This window comes from Bubalus kerabau, chromosome 3 (genome assembly GCF_029407905.1).
Source record: "Bubalus kerabau isolate K-KA32 ecotype Philippines breed swamp buffalo chromosome 3, PCC_UOA_SB_1v2, whole genome shotgun sequence".
Taxonomy (NCBI): Eukaryota; Metazoa; Chordata; class Mammalia; order Artiodactyla; family Bovidae; genus Bubalus; species Bubalus kerabau.
Window position 1 is genome coordinate 24435329 of NC_073626.1, and position 18560 is coordinate 24453888.

Genomic DNA, 18560 nt, shown 5'->3' on the forward strand with positions numbered 1-18560 from the left:
AATCAGGCCCCTTTGGCTTTGGGGAGCATATTTTACAGGTCAAGAGTACATGTTCACTGATGCTGATGTTTGTACTTCAAAGATGATCGGTCAGAATATGTCTGAAAGTGGGATTGTTCTTGAAAACCTGAGTGTGCCTATAGGGCCTGGGTGCTTCTTATGCTTTGGTGTAACTGGTGGGGGGCACTCACCGTATAATACTTTGGGGGTAGCCAACTAGGATGCTGGTATTCTTGTTCTCCCCAGAAGGGAAGAGAGAATTCCTGAGGGAAGGAAATGAATTGCTAGGGACCCAGGAGGCGGCCTTGGATGGACCACTGTTAATCTCTTCTCACACCTCCTGTCTGTCTGTCTTTCTTGCCTGGATTCTCTCCTTCAGCAGGACGTAATGCCTGTTGCCTAAGCTCTCAGCCTCAGGCTGCCGCGGCTGCTTTCTCCCTCGCTGCCTCGCGGCCTTCCTTCGCCTCCCTTTGTCTGGGGTCTTTGTCTGTGGTCCCTGCGGTCCACAGTCCTCGGCCTCCCCTCCCTTTCTCCCCGGCCTGGCTGCTCCCTCCCTCTCTGCGGGGGCCGGGAGGCTCGGCGAGGGGAGCGGGCTGGGTTGCCATGGTCACATCGAAGCCTGCCGCAGCTGGCCCGGGCAGCTGCTCCTGGGGCTCCGGATGGGCGGACAAAGCCAGGCGGCCTTGGCAGCCCCAGAGCCGGAACCCCAAAGCCCTGAGGCAGGGGGGGACTGCGACCCAGGAGAACCCTGAGCTGGAGGTGAGAGGGAGGAAGCCAGAGCCCAACCAGGAGGACAGGAGTGGGGACTGGCGCTGGGCCCTCCCTTCTCAGGGAGGGACCGGGCGGTCCAGGCTGGAGGTGTGGTGGGAGGAGGGGAGTGCGGCTGAGCCCACGGGGTGGGGAGGAGGGAAAGGATGGAGAACAGAGTTGGGGCCGAGGTGTGGCAGATGGGCTAGGGCTAGGCTGTTTCCAAGGGGAGTTCTGGGACCCTTGTGCCCTGACACCCAGAGGCAGATTCGCTTCAACCTTTGGAATTGGGGCCCCTGTCCCCCTGGTCTGTCCCTTAGTTTTCCCTTTCCATTTCAGCCCCTTACTCTTCTCTTCTCCCAGGTCCCTTCCTTTCAATCCCTATCTTTCCATCTTCCTCTTCTCCCATCTCTGGGTTCCAGCCGCCTTTTTTCCCCTTGGTGTATCTGCTCCCCTTTTGAGGCCCCCTCTTTTCTCTGTCCTCCTCTCTGAGCATCACTCTCACCCTTTCTTGTCTCCACTCCAGTTCTCTCGCTTGCCCAGCCCTTCTCCCCAAACTCCAGTCTTGGTCTTCCCATCTTCTGCTATGCACCCTCTGTCTTCATTCTCCCTTTCCTCTCTCTGATCCCCACTTCCCTCTCTCTGATCCCCACTTCCCCTCTACCGCAGCCTAGTTTATCCCCTGCTCTCAGAGTTCTCTCACCGTGGCCTCATCTCTCTCCATCCCCCAGGCTGCCCACAGCTGAGTTCTGTCTCATCTTTCTCCCTGTGCTACATCATCTCTTCCTCCTCCCCTCGGGCCTCAGTTTCCCAAGTGGACTTGCTGGCATCAAGCTCTCACACCCGGGGCCTTCTCCACCCCCTCACCCTGCCCCCCACCCCCCAGAGGATTCTCGCTCTCCCCAGCTGCTGACCCAGCCTGCTTGTCCCAGAGGCAGCTGCCTCTCCCAGGAAGGGGACAGCGACTTGTGTGGAGGGCCCATCCTGTCTCTCACTGGTCCTGCTGGGCTTCCCTGTAGTGGCCCAGTAGTCTGCAGGCCGGAGCTGCTCTCTCCTACATGCCTCTCCTCACATTTTCCCCAGCTGTTCCTCCTCTTTCCTGGGCAGCAGGAGGCCATTGGCTTGAAGGGGAGGGAAGCCCAGAATGGAAGGACATGGAGGGAGGAGGGTTAGAGGGTCCTCTGGGGGCTCAGGAGGACATGGGGGCCTACTGGAGTTGGGAGTGATTCGGGAGACGTGGGCGGGCTCTGGGGACCACTGACGGCTGTGTGGATACACTAGGTGTGTGGATACACTCGGTCTTGAGTACTACGCTGGGGGCCTGGATGGCAGGGACTTCCCTCTCTGGCCCCTGAGAGTCTCGGCTCAGAGCCTTGCATTCCAGCCGGCTCCAGCCCCCTCTCCGCTGTCACTTGACTCCACTGGGCCCCAGTCCCGCATCCCTCCCACTCCTTTAGCTCTGGGCTGGGATGAGGTGGGCATCACCAACTAGGAATGTCTCCTGGGGGACAAGAGGGAGCAAGGGTTTCAGGAGTCTATGGTTTCTTTGACTCTGCAATGGACTGCTCGGTCTGGCACCGCCATGCCACCTGGCCAGGGTCAGCGTGCGCCTGGGGTGTGGAATGTCCCACTGGGGTGTGAGGGCTGTGGCTCCTTCCCTGAGGGATCTGGCGGCAGCTCAGCCCGGCTGCCCGCCTGGGGCTTCCCGGGAGCAACAGCCCCGGGAAGGAGGGGCCGAGAGTCCACCCAGGTGAGGTTACCCGGGAAACCTTGGCCCCACCCCCGGCGGGCCCCACCCCCGGCCCGGCCTCTCCGGGCCCAGATTCCCCTGCGGCCGACTGCGGAGGGGGAAAGTACGCCAGGGAACCCTGGGGCTTTGGTGGGAGGGGACGGAGAGGCAATTCTACGGGGCTGTCTGTTAGTGAGTCCCTTAGCAGTTGGGGTTCCCGAAGGTTTGTGGGTTGACCCGGGGTTGCAGTACGTGCCCATGTGTGCCTTCGCCTCTCCCAAGGGCCCGTCTCTTCCTGGTAGTGCCCTTGTGTACTTATCCGGGACGTCGTGTTTCTTTCATGGGACTGTTGTCTGGGTCTGCACGTAGGGTGAATTTCTATCTACCTGCTGTGAGGTGCAATGGGGCAGAGATCTGCAGTGGCGTGAGGCCCTACCCTACCCTGCAGGTGATTGGCAGGTGTGGGGTGTGGAGAGAGGTGGTGGGCCCCTGGTAGCCCCTGAACGGGGTGGAACACCTCCCCGCACAGCTCTTGTGTCCTGCCCACCTCACCCAGCAGCTCTCTGCTCTTTCTCTCACACTGGATCTGTTTACTCAGTCTCTTGGCACCCAACTTCTCTGTACCGCTCCTTTTTGACTGTGTGATTTTCTCTTTGCCTCTCTGTCCTCCTCCTCACCCCCGCAGCTCACCTGTCCGGGCCTGTCCTTTCCAGCGATCAGACCTTCCGACCCCACCAGGGTCAGAGCTGCCTGGGCCTGAGGGGGCCCTGTCCTGAGGAGGACGCCGAGGCTTTGAGCAGGTAGCCAGGGGAACCAGGGCCTCGGAGTCTGGACGCTAGGGTCCTTGAGAGAGACTGGGAAGGGACTTGCTGGCTTATGGGGAGGAACTGGAGGGTGGAAGTCGAGGAAGGGGCTGGGAGAGGAGGAGCCAGGCCTCAGGCTGGGCTGGGGTGTAGAGGACCGGAGACTCAGAGCGGTCAGAGAGAAGCCTAGCCTGGTGATGTGAAAAGAGTAGGTCTAGGAGGCCGGGTTGGACAGGTGAGCCCCGCTCCCTTCCCCCATGCAAACTCCGGCGCAGCGCCGGGCCTGTGGGAACGCGCTCCTTCCCTGTGCCCTGGGGCTGCTCCCCTTCACCTCCCTCTCTAGGAACTGAGCCCAGAAAAGGGGGGTGGGTGGGTGGAACGGGGGGCCATCCCGTCGTGGAGGCAGGGAGAGAGGGAGGCCGGGAGAGAGGGAGGCCCTGAGCTGTCCACAGCTGGCCCTCGCTACAGCGATCCTCCTTTGTGGGGCTCCGGGGGGTGGGCCGTGGGCGGGTGGAGGGGGGTGGGCGCGCCGAGCTGGTTACCTGGGGGAGGCAGCGGCGCGCAGGGGAATGCGGGTGGGCGTGGCGGGGCGGAGGGGAGCGCGGGGCCCGGAGGGCGGCGCCGGGCGTGGGAGCGGCGGGCGGGGACGGTCCTGCCCGGGCGGGGGAAGGGAGGGCCGCGGCCCGGGCGCGCGGAGAGCCGGCGAAGCGGGGGAGCGGGGAGGGGGAGGCGGCGCCTGGGCTCGAGCCGCCACAGCCCTGGCTCCTCTCCCCGGAACAGGCCCCCGACAGCTGCTCGCGGGAGCCGCCTCCCGACACCCGAGCCCCGCCGGCGCCTCGCGCTCCCGGCTCTTGGCTCCCTCCGCCTCCCCCTCCCCGCGCCCCGCCGCCGCCGCCGCCGCCGCCGCCGCCGCCGCCGCCGAGGAGGCCCCGCTTCGGGGTCGGACGCCCGGGTCTGCGGCGAAGAGCGATGAGAGGTAGGGAGAGCGGCGGGAGGACCCCGGCGGGGTGGAGGGGCGAGGGCGGCGGCCCGGGACTCCGGGGGCGCACGGTGGCCCAAGGATGAGGGCCTGGCCGGGAGGCAGGACGTTCCCGGGCTGGACTTGGTTGTCCAGCGTTGCTAAGTCAGTCCCTGCCCGCCTCCCCAGCGCTCTGGCTTACTGCCTGAAAATGCGGGCGGAGGGTGGGGGGACCCCTGACCTCCGAGAAAGTGTGTTCCAGTCTTGAGGAAGGACCCCCTAACTCAGTCTGGAAGGAACTGCACCCCAGGAAAACAGGTGTTAATATGTTCCACACACCGCCCCCCCCCCCCCAATCATCTCCCAACTTCCTGGAGAAGTGGGCCTGTCCTCCCACTGGGCCAGTCTCTGCGGGCATCTACTCACTGTTAAGCCTGCTCACCCAGCCAGCTCCCAGTTGGGCAGCCTGGCCTCAGCCCAGCAGAGAGAGGGCCTGACACCCTACCCTGCCAGCGACAGGCGCTCATTCACGCTGGATGGTCAGTTGGTTCTGCCAGGAGATACTGTCATTGCCCAGTAAGCACCATCCTCAGTGTCCCTCCCCTACTCCCTCCTCTCCAGCCTTCACCCTACAGGTCCCCTGCTGGGTGGACATTCCTTTCCAGCACCTCCACCCCCAGCCAGACTCACTGTTGCTTTTGGCACATAGGTGTGCCCAGAATTGAGTGGTACAGTGGAGACAGGTGAAAGCTGAGCCTATGGGAAAGCAGAGAAATGGTTTTTTCTTATTGTCACTCCAGCCACCCAAGTTTCCTTCTGTTCCCCACTCTCTTGACTTCCTTATGGTCACCTTGAGTATTAGTGGGTGGGCTCCAGTTCTCTTGGGATCCTGTGCCCGAGGACCCGAGTGTGTGTGTCTCACACTGTCCTCTGATCATAGGAACGTGTTTATCATGTCCGGTTCACAGGTGTTGGAGGATGGCTAGTCACTAAGTGGACTTGAAAGAATGCAGAGGTGTGGATGGAGCTGATGTGTGCACAAGTGTCTGTGTTTGCCCCGGGTTGGGGGGATGTCTATGTATGTAATGGATTTATGAGACTGTCTCTGAAAGTCTGTGAGACAGAGGTTTGTGTATGTGTGTGCGTGTACCCTACATCTAACCCCAGTGTTTACATCTGGCTCTCTAAGTTTGAGTGACCACGTGTGTGTGTGTGTGTGTGTGTGTGTGTGTTTGTGTACAGAGCTCTGTGGGTGTTGTCTGGAGTGGGGGTTGGGAATTGGGAGAAGAGGGTGATGGGCTTGCAGCAGAGTGTTCTAGCCCCTGGCTTGTAATTGGTTGTGATGGGGTTGGGAAAGGTCTTCTGGGCCTGTCCTTGGTGCTTCTGACCCAGTGGAGAGAAGTGGGGTGACAGGGTGTCAGAGAACAGATTGCCCCAGACGCCTCTGTGCATTTCTCTGCTTGGCTCTGTGCCCTGCGCTTCGAAGCCTGCTCTGTTTACCTCTTGCTCTGTGTTTCTCGCCCTGTCTCCCCCTGCCTTCTTTCCTCTGCCTGTCTTTGTATCTCTGCCCCAGGCTCCTCTTGCTTGCTCCGTCTGGCTGCGATGACTCATCTGGGGTAGGCATGAAGGTTACTCAGGGGAACAAGGGCCCCGCTGTTCCCTGGGGAGGTGGGGGGTGGAGAGCAGCACCCAGGAACACCAGGCTGCCTGCCTGGGGCTCCGGCAGTCTGCTCTGGGTGTTGGCTTCCTGACCCCCAAGGGACCAGGTGTGATGCTTCTGGTTCCAGCTCTCCTTTGATAGCTGGGTCCCCCCACAACTCAGTAGCCCCTCAGCTGCTGCTGCAGCAGAGCTGTGGGGTCTCAGCTGCCTCTTACATTCCTGCCCTAGAGCATTATGGGAGCAGCTGGAGGAGGACAAAGGGATGGGGGAGTGTCCCCCCACTCCTCCTACCTCCTGGGGTGACCTGGCTTCCCTGTCTTTAGAACCGCCCTCATCTCCAAGGCAACTCAGCCTTTCCCTCTGCCCTGGGCTCTTCCTTCTGAGGCAGCCCTCTTCAGAAACTGGAACTGGGGGAATAGGATGTCAAGATCTTAGGAAGGGAAGGCAGAGCAGGCAGAGGGGACCTGATGGCAGAGAGGGTAAAGGTCGGAGGGGTGGCACTAGGAGTCCCAAAGAATTCCACAGCCTGTAGAACTGAGTGCTGACCTCTGCTGGGAAGAAGACAGGTCAAGATAATTTGGTCTGGCTCTGGGCCTGGGACTGAGGCTGGGGAGGGTAGGTACCTGGGTTCATAAGGAATTGTAGTTGAAATGGTTTTCAGGGGTGGGGTGGGGCAAGCTGCCTGGGGCCCAGTGAGGAAGACCCAGGATTCTTGAGCTGTAACAGCCACAGGTCACCTGGGGATTGCGTTAAAATGCAGATTCTGATTGTGTGGGTCTGAGAGTCTGCATTTCGCCAAGCACCCAGGTGTTGCTGAAGCTGCTGGGTCAGGGGCCAGCAGGGCTGTGGCGGGCACTGAGATTGGGAGGTGCTGGGGTCCCCCACTTGTTTGAGAATTCTGGTCTCCTAAGTGGGGAGGGAAACCAGTGTTTAGCTCTGTGTCTGGCATATGGGGAGCATTCTAAAAATACCGCTGATGCTGTTAAACAGCGACTGTTGTGGTCATTTTGCTCCAGTTATCCCCAGAGCAATCCATTCTGTCTCTCCCATGCTGTTGGCTGTGAGCCAGTCTCCCTGATTGCCCTTACACTAACCTTCCCCCCACCCTTATGTCCCTTGCAGTGATGCTGCCCCCGCCCCCATAGGCCCAAGGGATCTGGAGCAATGGGACCAGGGGCCCTTTCATTTCTACTGCTGCTGCTCTTGGTGGCAACTGGAGATGCTGACATGAAGGGACATTTTGACCCTGGTGAGGAGACTGGCTGTTGGGTCCCTGATGGATGGGGCTTGGGAGACTGAGTCGGTGGCCTTGACCCTCCATATGCCTGTGTTCACCCAGCCAAGTGCCGCTATGCCCTGGGCATGCAGGACCGGACCATCCCAGATGGTGACATCTCTGCCTCCAGCTCCTGGTCAGACTCCACAGCCGCTCGCCACAGCAGGTACCTGGCACACCTGGGGCTGTCCCGGAGGGAAACCCCTGGGGCTGCTGCGTGTGCTTCCAGCCCTCTGACCAAGTCAAGAGGCTTCTGAGAGGGCCAATGCCAATGGCAACCCCCTGGCCCAGTTTCAAGTGTCCGGGTGGGGATTAAATACTGGAGACAGAGGCAGACCTAGGGCCAGGTATCCCCTGTGACCTCCTGCCCCCTCCCAGGCTTGAAAGCAGCGACGGAGATGGCGCCTGGTGCCCTGCAGGGCCGGTGTTCCCCAAGGAGGAGGAATACCTCCAGGTGGACCTGCGGCGGCTGCACCTGGTGGCACTGGTGGGCACGCAGGGACGGCACGCAGGGGGCCTGGGCAAGGAGTTCTCTCCCAGCTACCGACTGCGTTACTCCCGGGATGGCCACCGCTGGATGGACTGGAGGGACCGCTGGGGCCAGGAGGTGAGGCTGGGGGGATAGCCCCGGAAGTCTAGGTCCCCTCTGTGCCCCAGCTGTGTGCTATACACTAATGACTCTGCAGTGTATGCCGTCTCTAGCCTGGGCATCTCCCCTGAGCTTCATCAAGTGTTGCAAACCTGACCACTTCCACCTAGATGTATAATAGGCTTCTCAAACTTACCATAAACTTCTCAGGCTGAACTTGATCCCCATTCCCACCCCAAACCTGCTCCGCCCCCAGCATTCTCCAACTCAGGAAATGGTACCACTGTAAGCTAAGATGCTATCCCCAATTCCTCTTTTCTTCCCACCTCCTACTTTAAAGCATCAGCAAGGCAAGTCTGTTCTGCCTCCATGATATTTCCTGAAATCTGCTCACTTCTTAGCACCTCCATCTCTACTGCTCCAGGCTAGGCCCTCCCATCCCTTGCTTAGACAAATGCAGTAGTCTCCAAATGGCTCTCCTTGCTTCTTTCTTTCCTGAAGTCATCTTCACCTGGAGGCTACATCCAGGGTGCCTGAGAAAATGCCAAGCAGATGCCTCATGCCTGGCTCACTCCCTCTGCTGGCTTTCCTCCCCGCCAGCACAAAAGCTGAGCTCCCTCCTGGGTGCAGAAGCTCAGCCCAGGCTGGCTGTTGTCCACACCCCTTAGTCCTCTCCCTGTTCATACAGGCCATGCTGATTTTCTTGCTGTTCCTGGAACACTCTAGGGCTCACCCCACAGTCTCAAGATACCTTCACTTGCCAGGCTCTGTGCCTGGAAAGCTCTCCCTCCCCAGCTGTGCCCAGGCTCTCCTCCCTCCATTCAGTTCTCCCCCAAGATATCACCTCCTCAGAGCCTTTTTGGACTCCCCACCTCCTGCTGCCTCTTGCTTGTACAGCTGTCTCTCCTCCTGGACTCTCAGTCCTACAGGGGAGGGATGGATGCTCACTCCCTGGAGGCTGTGCCTGGCTGGTGCACAGTGAGTGCTCAGCCAGTGGCTGCTGAGTGAATAGAGGGATTGGGGTGAAGGAAGAGGGAAGCCAGAGCAGGGGTGCAGAGCTGCGAGGGCCTGGGTGGAATCCGGGCACAACAGGATGAGCAGAGCCAGGCAAGGAAGGGATGGGAGAGCTGACGCTGGAGGTCAGGACAGATGGTCAGGCTGGGAGGGGTGTCAGAGGGCTCTGCTGCAGCCCCTTGCCTTACTGAAGGCCCGGCTGTACTCCATGGCCCCGGGTGCTTGGTGCCACCCTTTGTGGGTCTCTCTGTGGCCGCTGTGGGCTGGGAAGTTAGATCTGATCTGGAGCCTTCTTCTCTCATCTATCCCATGTCTTGGCCCACAGGTGATCTTAGGTAATGAGGATCCTGGGGGAGTGGTGCTGAAGGACCTTGGGCCCCCCATGGTGGCCCGACTAGTTCGCTTCTATCCCCGGGCAGACCGGGTCATGAGCGTGTGTCTGCGGGTAGAGCTCTATGGCTGCCTCTGGAAGGGTGAGTGTTCAGACCCCGAGGATTCATTCCTGTCCTGGGGATGGGGGAGCGGGGACGGGGGAGCGAGGCGTCCGGGATCCTCTCTCCTGTTGGGAAGCTGTCCCTATGAGTGAGGAGGGGAGGGGCAAGCATTGCTTCTGCCATGCCAGTGGCCTATGGCAGCACTTGAGAGAGGGGCCTGAAACCCACCCAAGCCTGACACGGGTGGGGGAGGGAGGCTAGAGGTTCTGTGCCCCTAACGCCCCTCCTACCCCCACCCCAGATGGACTCCTGTCTTACACGGCCCCTGTGGGGCAGACGATGTACTTATCTGAGGCCGTGCACCTCAATGACTCCACCTACGATGGATATACCACGCACACTGTTGGCGGGTGAAAGAAGCGGGCCCCGCAGGACACGGAGCCTGGGGTGGGAGGGTGGACGGGGTGCGTGGGGCAGGGGTGTGGTTAGCTGTCTGGGCAGGGAGAGGGCGGAACTGCAGAGAGGGATGGCTTGGGTGGGGCCTCCAGGGACAGGACCAGGATTGAGGGGTAGCAGGGTGACCACTAGCTCATATGATACTTGGTGCGAATTAGGAAAAGGTGAAGACACTTAGCTCCATTGTAAATCGTCACAGTAAATACACACATTGTGGGTTGAGCGGTGTCCCTTAGAGGCGGAGCCTTGGTGTAGCATGTGACTGCAAGGTGCTCCACCCCACCCTCCTCCCCAGGTGTGGAGAAGAGAGAGCTGTGTGAGGTTGGGACGGGGGTGGGGGTGTTGCTGGGCCAGGCTGGCCAGACCACTGGGAGGCAGGGTTGTAGAGCACCCAGACAGGTGACACTTTCTTCTCTTCCAACCTCTTCTTTCTTGGCCCCCTGCTTGCCAGGCTGCAGTACGGAGGGCTGGGCCAACTGGCAGATGGTGTGGTGGGGCTGGATGACTTTAGGAAGAGCCAGGAGCTACGGGTCTGGCCGGGCTACGACTATGTGGGCTGGAGCAACCACAGCTTCCCCAGTGGCTATGTGGAGATGGAGTTTGAGTTTGACCGGCTGAGGGCCTTCCAGGCCATGCAGGTGGGTGCGGCCAGCTCCCAGGGCAGGCTCTGAGACCATGCTGGGTTCCCTGGGGTGCCCGCTTGGGCTCTCCTTGCCTGAGGTCCTTCCAGGCCATGCAGGTGGGTGTGGCCAGCTCCCAGGAAGGGCTCTGAGACCAGGCTGGGTGCCCCGGGGTGCTCGCTCGGGCTCTCCTGGCCTTGACCTTGTGTCCCTCCTCCCTTTCCCCCAGGTCCACTGTAACAACATGCACACGCTGGGAGCCCGCCTGCCCGGTGGGGTGGAGTGTCGCTTCAAGAGGGGCCCGGCCATGGCCTGGGAGGGGGAGCCTGTGCGCCATGCTCTGGGGGGCAGCCTGGGGGACCCCAGAGCCCGGACTGTGTCAGTGCCCCTGGGCGGCCGCATGGGCCGCTTCCTGCAATGCCGCTTCCTCTTTGCGGGGCCCTGGCTACTCTTCAGCGAAATCTCCTTCATTTCCGGTAAGCCCCTGGTCTCTGCCCAGTTCCAGGTCCCTGGGATTGCTAACCCGTAGTGACCCCAAATAGTCATTCTTGGCAGCAACGAGCCTTTCCAAGCAGGGCTGTGCTTAGTCACCCAGTCGAGTCCAACTCCTTGCGACCCCTTGGACTGTAGCCCACCAGGCTCCTCTGTCCATGGGATTCTCCAGGCAAGAACACTGGAGTGGGTTGCCATCTTCTTCTCTAGGGGATCTTCCCAACCCAGGGATTGAACCCAGCAGGGGGCCCTAACTAATTTGAACCCCTCTTCCCCATTTCTCCCTGCCTATCTCAGTCTTTCCTTTATGAGCTCCTCACTCTTGACTGATGGTGAGCAGTACGACTGTGGTTGTTAAAATATTGAAATATTCTGTGCTGTTTGAGAAGTAGCCTCTTCTCTGAGCCTCCTGAGCCCCACCCTGGGCTCCCCCTGAGTCCAGCTTCTCCCCACAATCCAGCAACTAAAAGGTTAACACCTACACAGCCACAATCCTCCAGGATCCTATTCTACCACGCTTCCCAGTGGGTTGCTGCTTACACTGAGTATCAGCCCCACTGCCTGTTGTTTAGTTGTTCAGTCGTGTCTGACTCTTTTGAGACCCTGTGGACTGTAGCCCACCAGGCTCCTCTGTCCATGGGATTTCCCAGGCAAGAATACTGGAGTGGGTTGCCATTCCCTTCTCCAGTGGATCTTCCTGACCCAGGGATCAAACCCTGGTCTCCTGCATTGCAGGCGGATTCTTTACTGCTGAGCCACCAGGGAAGCCCTGCTCCTGCTTCTAACCAAACAGCAGATCATTCCTGGCTCTCGTGCATGTGTGCCTCCCTTTGGTTGCCCCCTTATCTGACTCCCTCTTTTTTCTCCCTTCTCCCCAGATGTTGTGAATGACTCCTCCCTGGCTTTGGGGGGCACCTTCCCACCAGCCCCCTGGTGGCCACCCGGCCCCCCTCCCACAAACTTCAGCAGCTTGGGTGAGCCGCCCTCGGGCCCCCTTAAAGGCGTGTGGGTCCTGTGCCACCAGTCATCCCTGGGGCCCCCGCAGCATGGGTGGGGGGGTCTCTCATGGTCCTGACCCTTGTGTTCCCCCCGCCAGAGCTGGAGCCCAGGGGCCAGCAGCCTGTGGCCAAGGCCGAGGGGAGCCCGACCGCCATCCTCATCGGCTGCCTGGTGGCCATCATCCTGCTGCTGCTGCTCATCATTGCCCTCATGCTGTGGCGGCTGCACTGGCGCCGCCTCCTCAGCAAGGTGGGCGATGGGGGGACGGCTGGGATGCGGGGGCGGAGAGTGGGGCTACCGTGTTAGTTTGGGGTCCAGCAGGGACCACAGAGCGCAGTCAGATGAGAATAATTGGAGAGAGGCTTAGTAAGAAGCCCACATCGAGAGACGTGGGCAGGGGGTATGTAAATCAGGAGAAGCAGTGCAGTTCCCAGGGCCTGCTCCCCGCAGTGCTGCCCCCATCCCTGGGCCTGTGGGTGAGAGGAAGACGCAGTGAGGGGAGCCCAGGAGGAATCTAGGAGGAGTGCGGAGAGGGCGCCTGAGACGGGCAACGGACATGGGTGCCAGGAGGCAGCTCACCTGGGTCCATCCCTTGGGGCGAGGCTGGGAGGCTAAACATCCTGACCTCACTTCCTGCCTGTTCTCCAAACTCCTGCTGGGGACCCTCTCTGGCCAACCCAGACCCAGCCCGCTGATGTGGCCCACACATCAACCTCTTGGGGCAGAAGCCCAGTGGGAAAAGGTGGCGAGTGGAGCTAGGGGGCGACTGGAAGAATTGGGGCACACCACCACCCCTGCCCACATCTTCAGGGCGAGAGTCCAGTGGTGGTGATAACGCGTTAAAGTTGATAGTTACGAGCTGGTAGGATTTGGGTTGGAACCACATTGTGAGACTTAAATGCACTGAAGCCTGTTTTTTTGCCGGTGAGATGGAGTAATAGTAGACACGATACAGGCCTGTAGTGAGGACTGAAGGAGGGCACATGTGTAGAGCATTTAACAAACAGCCGAGCAGTAGCTGCGCTTAACGTTTCCTGTTCCCCACGACAAGGCCGAGCGTAGGGTATTAGAAGAGGAGCTGACGGTTCATCTCTCTGTCCCCGGGGATACCATCCTCATCAACAACCGCCCAGGCCCCCGAGAGCCACCCCCTTATCAGGAGCCGCGGCCTCGTGGGAATCCACCCCACTCTGCTCCCGGTGTCCCCAACAGCTCGGGTAAGACCTGCCTTTTTCCAGTCCCACCTCCATCCTCTGCCTGTCTTCCTAGTGTGTCCTTTCCTCTCTCCTTTACCATTCCTTTCTTTTCCTTTATCAAACTGTCTTTCCCAGTTTCAACTCATTTTCTTATTTCTGTGTCCCTGGTCCCAGCCCTCTACGTTACTCATGTCCCTACCGTATAATTTCCCTCCGGAATTTCCTACAGTTCCCAGTGCTCTCATCTTGTTACTGTGTCCCCCACACACCCCACTCTCTTCTCTGTTGTGTCTTCTCATTGTGTCTTCCTGGCTCCTCTCCTCTCCTAGACTCACCATGTTCATTCTGTCCATCTATCTGTATTTATATACCCATTCTGTCATTTTTCCATCTGTTTGTCCATCGATCCATATATACTCATGCATCCATTTGTCCATCCATCATCCATTCATTAACATTCATTTTTCATCATTTATCCATGCACTCACTCTCCATCCATCCACATATATTCATCCATCCATCTACCCATCCATTCATCATCTATTCATCCATCCATCACCTATCCATCCAGTTATCCAGCACCCTCCAGATCCTTGTTTTACACCGTCTCTTTCAGTACATTCGGTCTCATCAACCCTAGTCTTGCCCTGTTCTGTGTCTCCCTGTCTGTCTAACCTTGAGTCTCATCCCTTCCCCTTGTCTCCCCCCGCCTGCCCTCTGTCTAGCCTTGAGTCTCACCCCTTCCCCGTGTTTCCCCCTCTCCTTCTCCCGACAGCGTTGCTGCTCTCCAATCCAGCCTACCGTCTCCTTCTGGCCACTTACGCCCGCCCCCCTCGAGGCCCGGGCCCCCCCACACCCGCCTGGGCCAAACCCACCAACACCCAGGGTAAGCCCCTCCACCCCTAGGCTCTGCCAGGCTCCTGGTACCTCTACTGGGGCAGGGAAAGTCCTCAGACCTTGCTCTCCCTCCTCTCCCGACTGTGGCCTCTTCTGCTCTCCTGAGCTCCCAAGGAGGAAGCTTTTATGCCCATAGCACTCTTCTGCTGCTGCTTGGTCCTTTTTAAGGCCACCCCCTTGAGCTGAGGAGTAGAAAGCTCCCTGGTTCTCAGGTCAGTTCCCCTCCTCCTGTCGCGCCCATCTCTTGAGCTCCCAGAGCCAGAGAGGAGGATGCTGCGGCGGCTCCAGGCTCTGTGTAAGCCCTCCTTCACTCTCCCCTCTCTAGAGCCGCAAGGAGGCCCTCTCCCCCACGTGTCCTCTCTCTGCTCCCGCCCCCGCCCTTCCGTCTGCTCCTCCTCTCCCCTGTGTTGCCTTCTTGTCGCCCCTTCCCCAGGGCTAAGCGGGGACAGCTCTGCTTCCTCTCCTGTCTGTAGACTCCATGTTGTGCGGGCTGGGAGGCACTGTTCTCTCCCTCCATGTGCCCCTGTCTCTCCTTGTCTCTGAGCTTGGTGTGTTGGGCCAGGGAGGGTTTGGGTAACCATGGCAGAGAGGATGAAAGGATGAAAGCAGGGGGTAGCCCAGCAACGTGAATGGCAGTGGCCGGTGGTGAGTGGGACAAGGGTTTGGAAATTGGAGAGTCACCAGATGGCTGGGACCATCCTTCTAGTGGTGGGTAGAGGAATTCCACTTTCAGCCAAGACTTTTTCATGGTCCTGGACTGTGCTAGGATCCCTAGAGAACGTGAGTTCATGGCCTTCTTTGCTTATCCATTTCCACTGCCTTGAAAGCTCTGAAGAAGCTCTTATCCCGTGCCAGCGCCTCCTCTGTTTTGAGGCTGCTGGGTGGAATACCAGGAGGTGGAGGGTAGGCCCCATCTCTCGCCCACCTGAGAGGCAGGGGATGGGGCCTCTGGGCGGCGGGGGATGTGGAGAACCTTGGCTCTCAGGGGCTGTTCTTGATGCCTCTTTCTGTCTTCTTTCCCTCACCCCTCCAGCCTGCAGTGGGGACTATATGGAGCCTGAGAAGCCAGGTGCCCCGCTTCTGCCCCCACCTCCCCAGAACAGCGTCCCCCATTATGCCGAGGCTGACATTGTCACCCTGCAGGGCGTCACCGGGGGCAACACCTATGCTGTGCCCGCGCTGCCCCCAGGGGCGGCTGGGGATGGGCCCCCCAGAGTGGATTTCCCTCGGTCGAGGCTCCGCTTCAAGGAGAAGCTCGGCGAGGGCCAGTTTGGGGAGGTAAGTAGGATTCCTTTCCAGCCGTCGGTAGCGGGGCTGCATGCCACAGCCAGGCCTCCCCTTGGCCAGCAGCCTGTCCTCCGTGGCTGTGTTGTCCCAGTTGGCCCTGTCACCTTGGTGAACCTCGAGGCTCCTGGCAAATCGCCTTCTTCCTCTAGGTGCACCTGTGTGAGGTAGAGAGCCCTCAGGATCTAGTCAGTCTGGACTTCCCCCTCAATGTGCGCAAGGGACACCCTTTGTTGGTAGCGGTCAAGATCCTACGGCCAGATGCCACCAAGAACGCCAGGTGAGGACCAGGGATGGCGTCTGGAAGGGGAAGAGTGAGAAGTGATTGAGAGGAAACCTGGAACAGTGGGGAGAGTGGCTGGGGGCTAGTGAGCCGCGATGCGGGGGTGCTAGTTTAGAAACTGCAGGGCAGCCCCTCGGTGACCTGCCACCTTCTCCCTGCTTCTCCAGGAATGACTTCCTGAAGGAGGTGAAGATCATGTCGAGGCTGAAGGACCCAAACATCATCCGGCTGCTGGGCGTGTGTGTGCAGGATGACCCGCTCTGCATGATAACCGATTACATGGAGAACGGCGACCTCAACCAGTTCCTCAGTGCCCACCAGCTAGAGGACAAGGCGATGGAGGGGCCCGGGGATGGGGAGGCGGCCCAGGGGCCCACCATAAGGTACACACACAAGGGGGTCTCATCTGCTCCCCTCGCCCCAGCTTAGAGAGAAAGGGGAAGCACGGGGTGGGCAGGCAGGCAAGGTTCCAGGAGGGGGCCTGGGATGAGACACACATGGCCATGTTCATCTGGCACTCGAGGGGCAGGAAGGCCGGAGATGACGACGGTGAGGGTGGTGCAGGTCAGGAACTGCCCTGTGCTCTCTCTCCCTCACTCTCTCTCTGCCCCTGAGTGCAGATGGGAGCATAATAAACATGGTATCTCTTTGGGGTCAGATGAGCGTAGAGAAAGGTTGAGTGGGCCTCCACCTGGACTTTCCATCTCCGCCCCAGGAGGAGGGAGAACCCAGTCCTGGGAAGCGGGCTCTCCTTCATCTCCCAGCAATCTGTGAGGTGGGCACGAGTCTAGGGCTGCCCCATGACCTTCTGTTGTCGGCTCCCGTACCCAGCTACCCGATGCTGCTGCACGTGGCGGCCCAGATCGCCTCGGGCATGCGCTATCTGGCCACACTCAACTTTGTGCATCGGGACTTGGCCACGAGGAACTGCCTGGTTGGGGAAAATTTCACCATCAAAATCGCCGACTTTGGCATGAGCCGGAACCTCTACGCTGGGGACTATTACCGCGTGCAGGGCCGGGCGGTGCTGCCCATCCGGTGGATGGCCTGGGAGTGCATCCTCATGGTGAGAGACCCTCAGAGAGGCGGGCAGGGAGGGGGTGCGGGGGCAGCACTGACTGCCACTAGGAGCCCTGGGATCCATTCAGTCACCTGCCTTCCCTGGACTGCAGTCTTCCTCATCACTAAAGTGAAGGTTTGGGCTAATGTTCTACAAGGTCTCAAGGGACTTGAGGAAGAGGGAGTTATGGTGTGATGGGGAGCAGTCCAGGAGCCAAGATCAAGTATGAGAGATGGAGTCAGGGTAGCAGAGAGAAAGGAAGCTAAAGAAGCTAGAGACAGATTGGGAATCAGGGCCAGAAAATGGAAAGAAAGATGGATAGAAACGGGAAGAGGTGAGGCGAGGACTAGAGCAGCAGAAGGAAGGCAGAGCCAGAGGAGAGGAGTGGGCTTGGTGGGAAAGAGAGCCAGCTAAGGAGGGTGGAGTGTCGGCGGGGAGGGAGTGAGTGGGGTGGGTGGTGATGCTGAGTGGACAGGGTCCCAGTGGGGAGAGGAGGAGGGTCTCTGTCATCTGATGGCTTTCTCTGCCTCTGTTGCCTTACCACACACCAGGGTAAGTTCACAACCGCCAGTGACGTGTGGGCCTTTGGGGTCACCTTATGGGAGGTGCTGATGCTCTGCAGGGCCCAGCCCTTTGGACAGCTCACCGACGAGCACGTCATCGAGAATGCAGGGGAGTTCTTCCGGGACCAGGGCCGGCAGGTGAGAGCAGAGGGGAGGGAAGGCGGGCCCGAGGCGCCAGGAGGGCCAGAGCCTGTCATCTTAGGGACTAAAGACCATTTGCCTGCCTTTCATCCATGCTGCCACAATGCAGGTGTACCTGTCCCGGCCTCCGGCCTGCCCGCTGAGCCTGTATGAGCTGATGCTCCGCTGCTGGAGCCGGGAGCCTGAGCAGCGACCACCCTTTTCCCAGTTGCATCGGTTCCTGGCAGAAGATGCGGTCAACACAGTGTGACTCAACACCCAGCCACCCGCCTCGGGGAGGATTCAGGGGAGGCCAGTGGCACTAAACAAGAGGAGCTTACGGCACCCCCACTCCATTCCCCCTCCCGACCTCCCTTCACCTCTGAGGCAGTGTGGCTGAAGGTGGGCTGGGCCTGCCAGGGAGCTGATGCCCTCCCTTCCCCGGACACGCCCTCATGCCTCCTTCCTGCTCCTCTCCTAGAAGCCCCTGCCGCCCACCCAGCTGGCCCTGTGGATGGGATCCTCTCTGACCTCCTTGAGCCATCCCTTGGGGAGGCTGGGAGAAGATATAGGGCAGACACTGGACCTGGCCCACTAGCGCACCTGGGCCCCCACTGGACAACACTGGTACTTGGAGAGAAGGCTGCTGCCCCCAGCCTCTCTCTCTCCGTCACACACTGGACCCCACTGGCTGAGAATTTGGGAAGTGAGGAGGACAAGAAAGGGAGAAGGGGGTTCCCTTGTATCTCCTCCTGGAATTGCCCTCAGCTTTGGTCTTTCCCTCCTCCATCCTCTGAAACACTGGACTAGGGGGTGATCCCTACCCCCACCTTTCCGCCTCCCCACCTCCCACCTGCCGTGTTGTAGCTAGAACTTCTCCAAGCCTGTATGTTTCTGTGGAATAAGTATTGGGATTAGCGGGGAAACAGAGAACAACGGCCTGTGGCCCTGGGGTTGGACATCTCTATCGTAGCTGCCACATTGGTTTTTCTATAATCACTTGGGGTTTGTACATTTTTGGGGGGGAGAGACACAGATTTTTACACTAATATATGGATCTAGCTCAATGCTATTTTAATCCCCTGCACTAGGCAGGTAATAATAAAGGTTGAGTTTTCCACAGCTGCGAGTGGCTTCTTGGGGTTTCGTCAAAATCTGCCTCCCGCTCCCCCACAACCCATTTCCTTTCTTCCTTCCCTGCTTTTTTCCTTCTTCTCCCCATTCCATTTCCTAACGTGTTTTGCCCAGCAGAGTGTTCTGTTTCTTCAAAAGCCAGACCCTTGTCTGTGGGACCTAAGGTCCCACATGAATATGGAGGTCTGCAGGAAGCCTAGAGGGAGGCCTGACTCATGGACCCCTTTGTCTGACCCAGGGACCCCT

General features: G+C 59.5%; 1 protein-coding gene across 4 annotated transcripts; it reads left to right on the forward strand.

Moving 5' to 3' along the window:
• The first annotated feature begins 2573 nt into the window (after positions 1 to 2573).
• On the forward strand, positions 2574 to 18305 carry DDR1 (discoidin domain receptor tyrosine kinase 1). Of its 4 annotated transcripts, none has more exons than XM_055571042.1 (20): positions 2574 to 2924; positions 3162 to 3276; positions 4060 to 4255; positions 7020 to 7146; positions 7237 to 7339; positions 7552 to 7780; positions 9102 to 9249; positions 9512 to 9620; positions 10118 to 10304; positions 10516 to 10762; positions 11657 to 11752; positions 11875 to 12026; positions 12829 to 12994; positions 13749 to 13859; positions 14904 to 15148; positions 15307 to 15434; positions 15605 to 15820; positions 16269 to 16503; positions 17049 to 17198; positions 17311 to 18305. In XM_055571042.1, exons 4-20 carry the CDS (start codon positions 7062 to 7064, stop codon positions 17449 to 17451), a joined length of 2748 nt encoding a protein of 915 aa, XP_055427017.1. In that variant the 5' UTR covers positions 2574 to 2924; positions 3162 to 3276; positions 4060 to 4255; positions 7020 to 7061; the 3' UTR covers positions 17452 to 18305. The 4 variants fall into 4 exon arrangements, with proteins under 4 accessions (XP_055427017.1, XP_055427016.1, XP_055427019.1 ...); XM_055571041.1 differs by having other exon boundaries at positions 2574 to 2846; XM_055571044.1 differs by lacking the exon at positions 13749 to 13859 and having other exon boundaries at positions 2574 to 2846.
• The last annotated feature ends 255 nt before the right edge of the window (positions 18306 to 18560 follow it).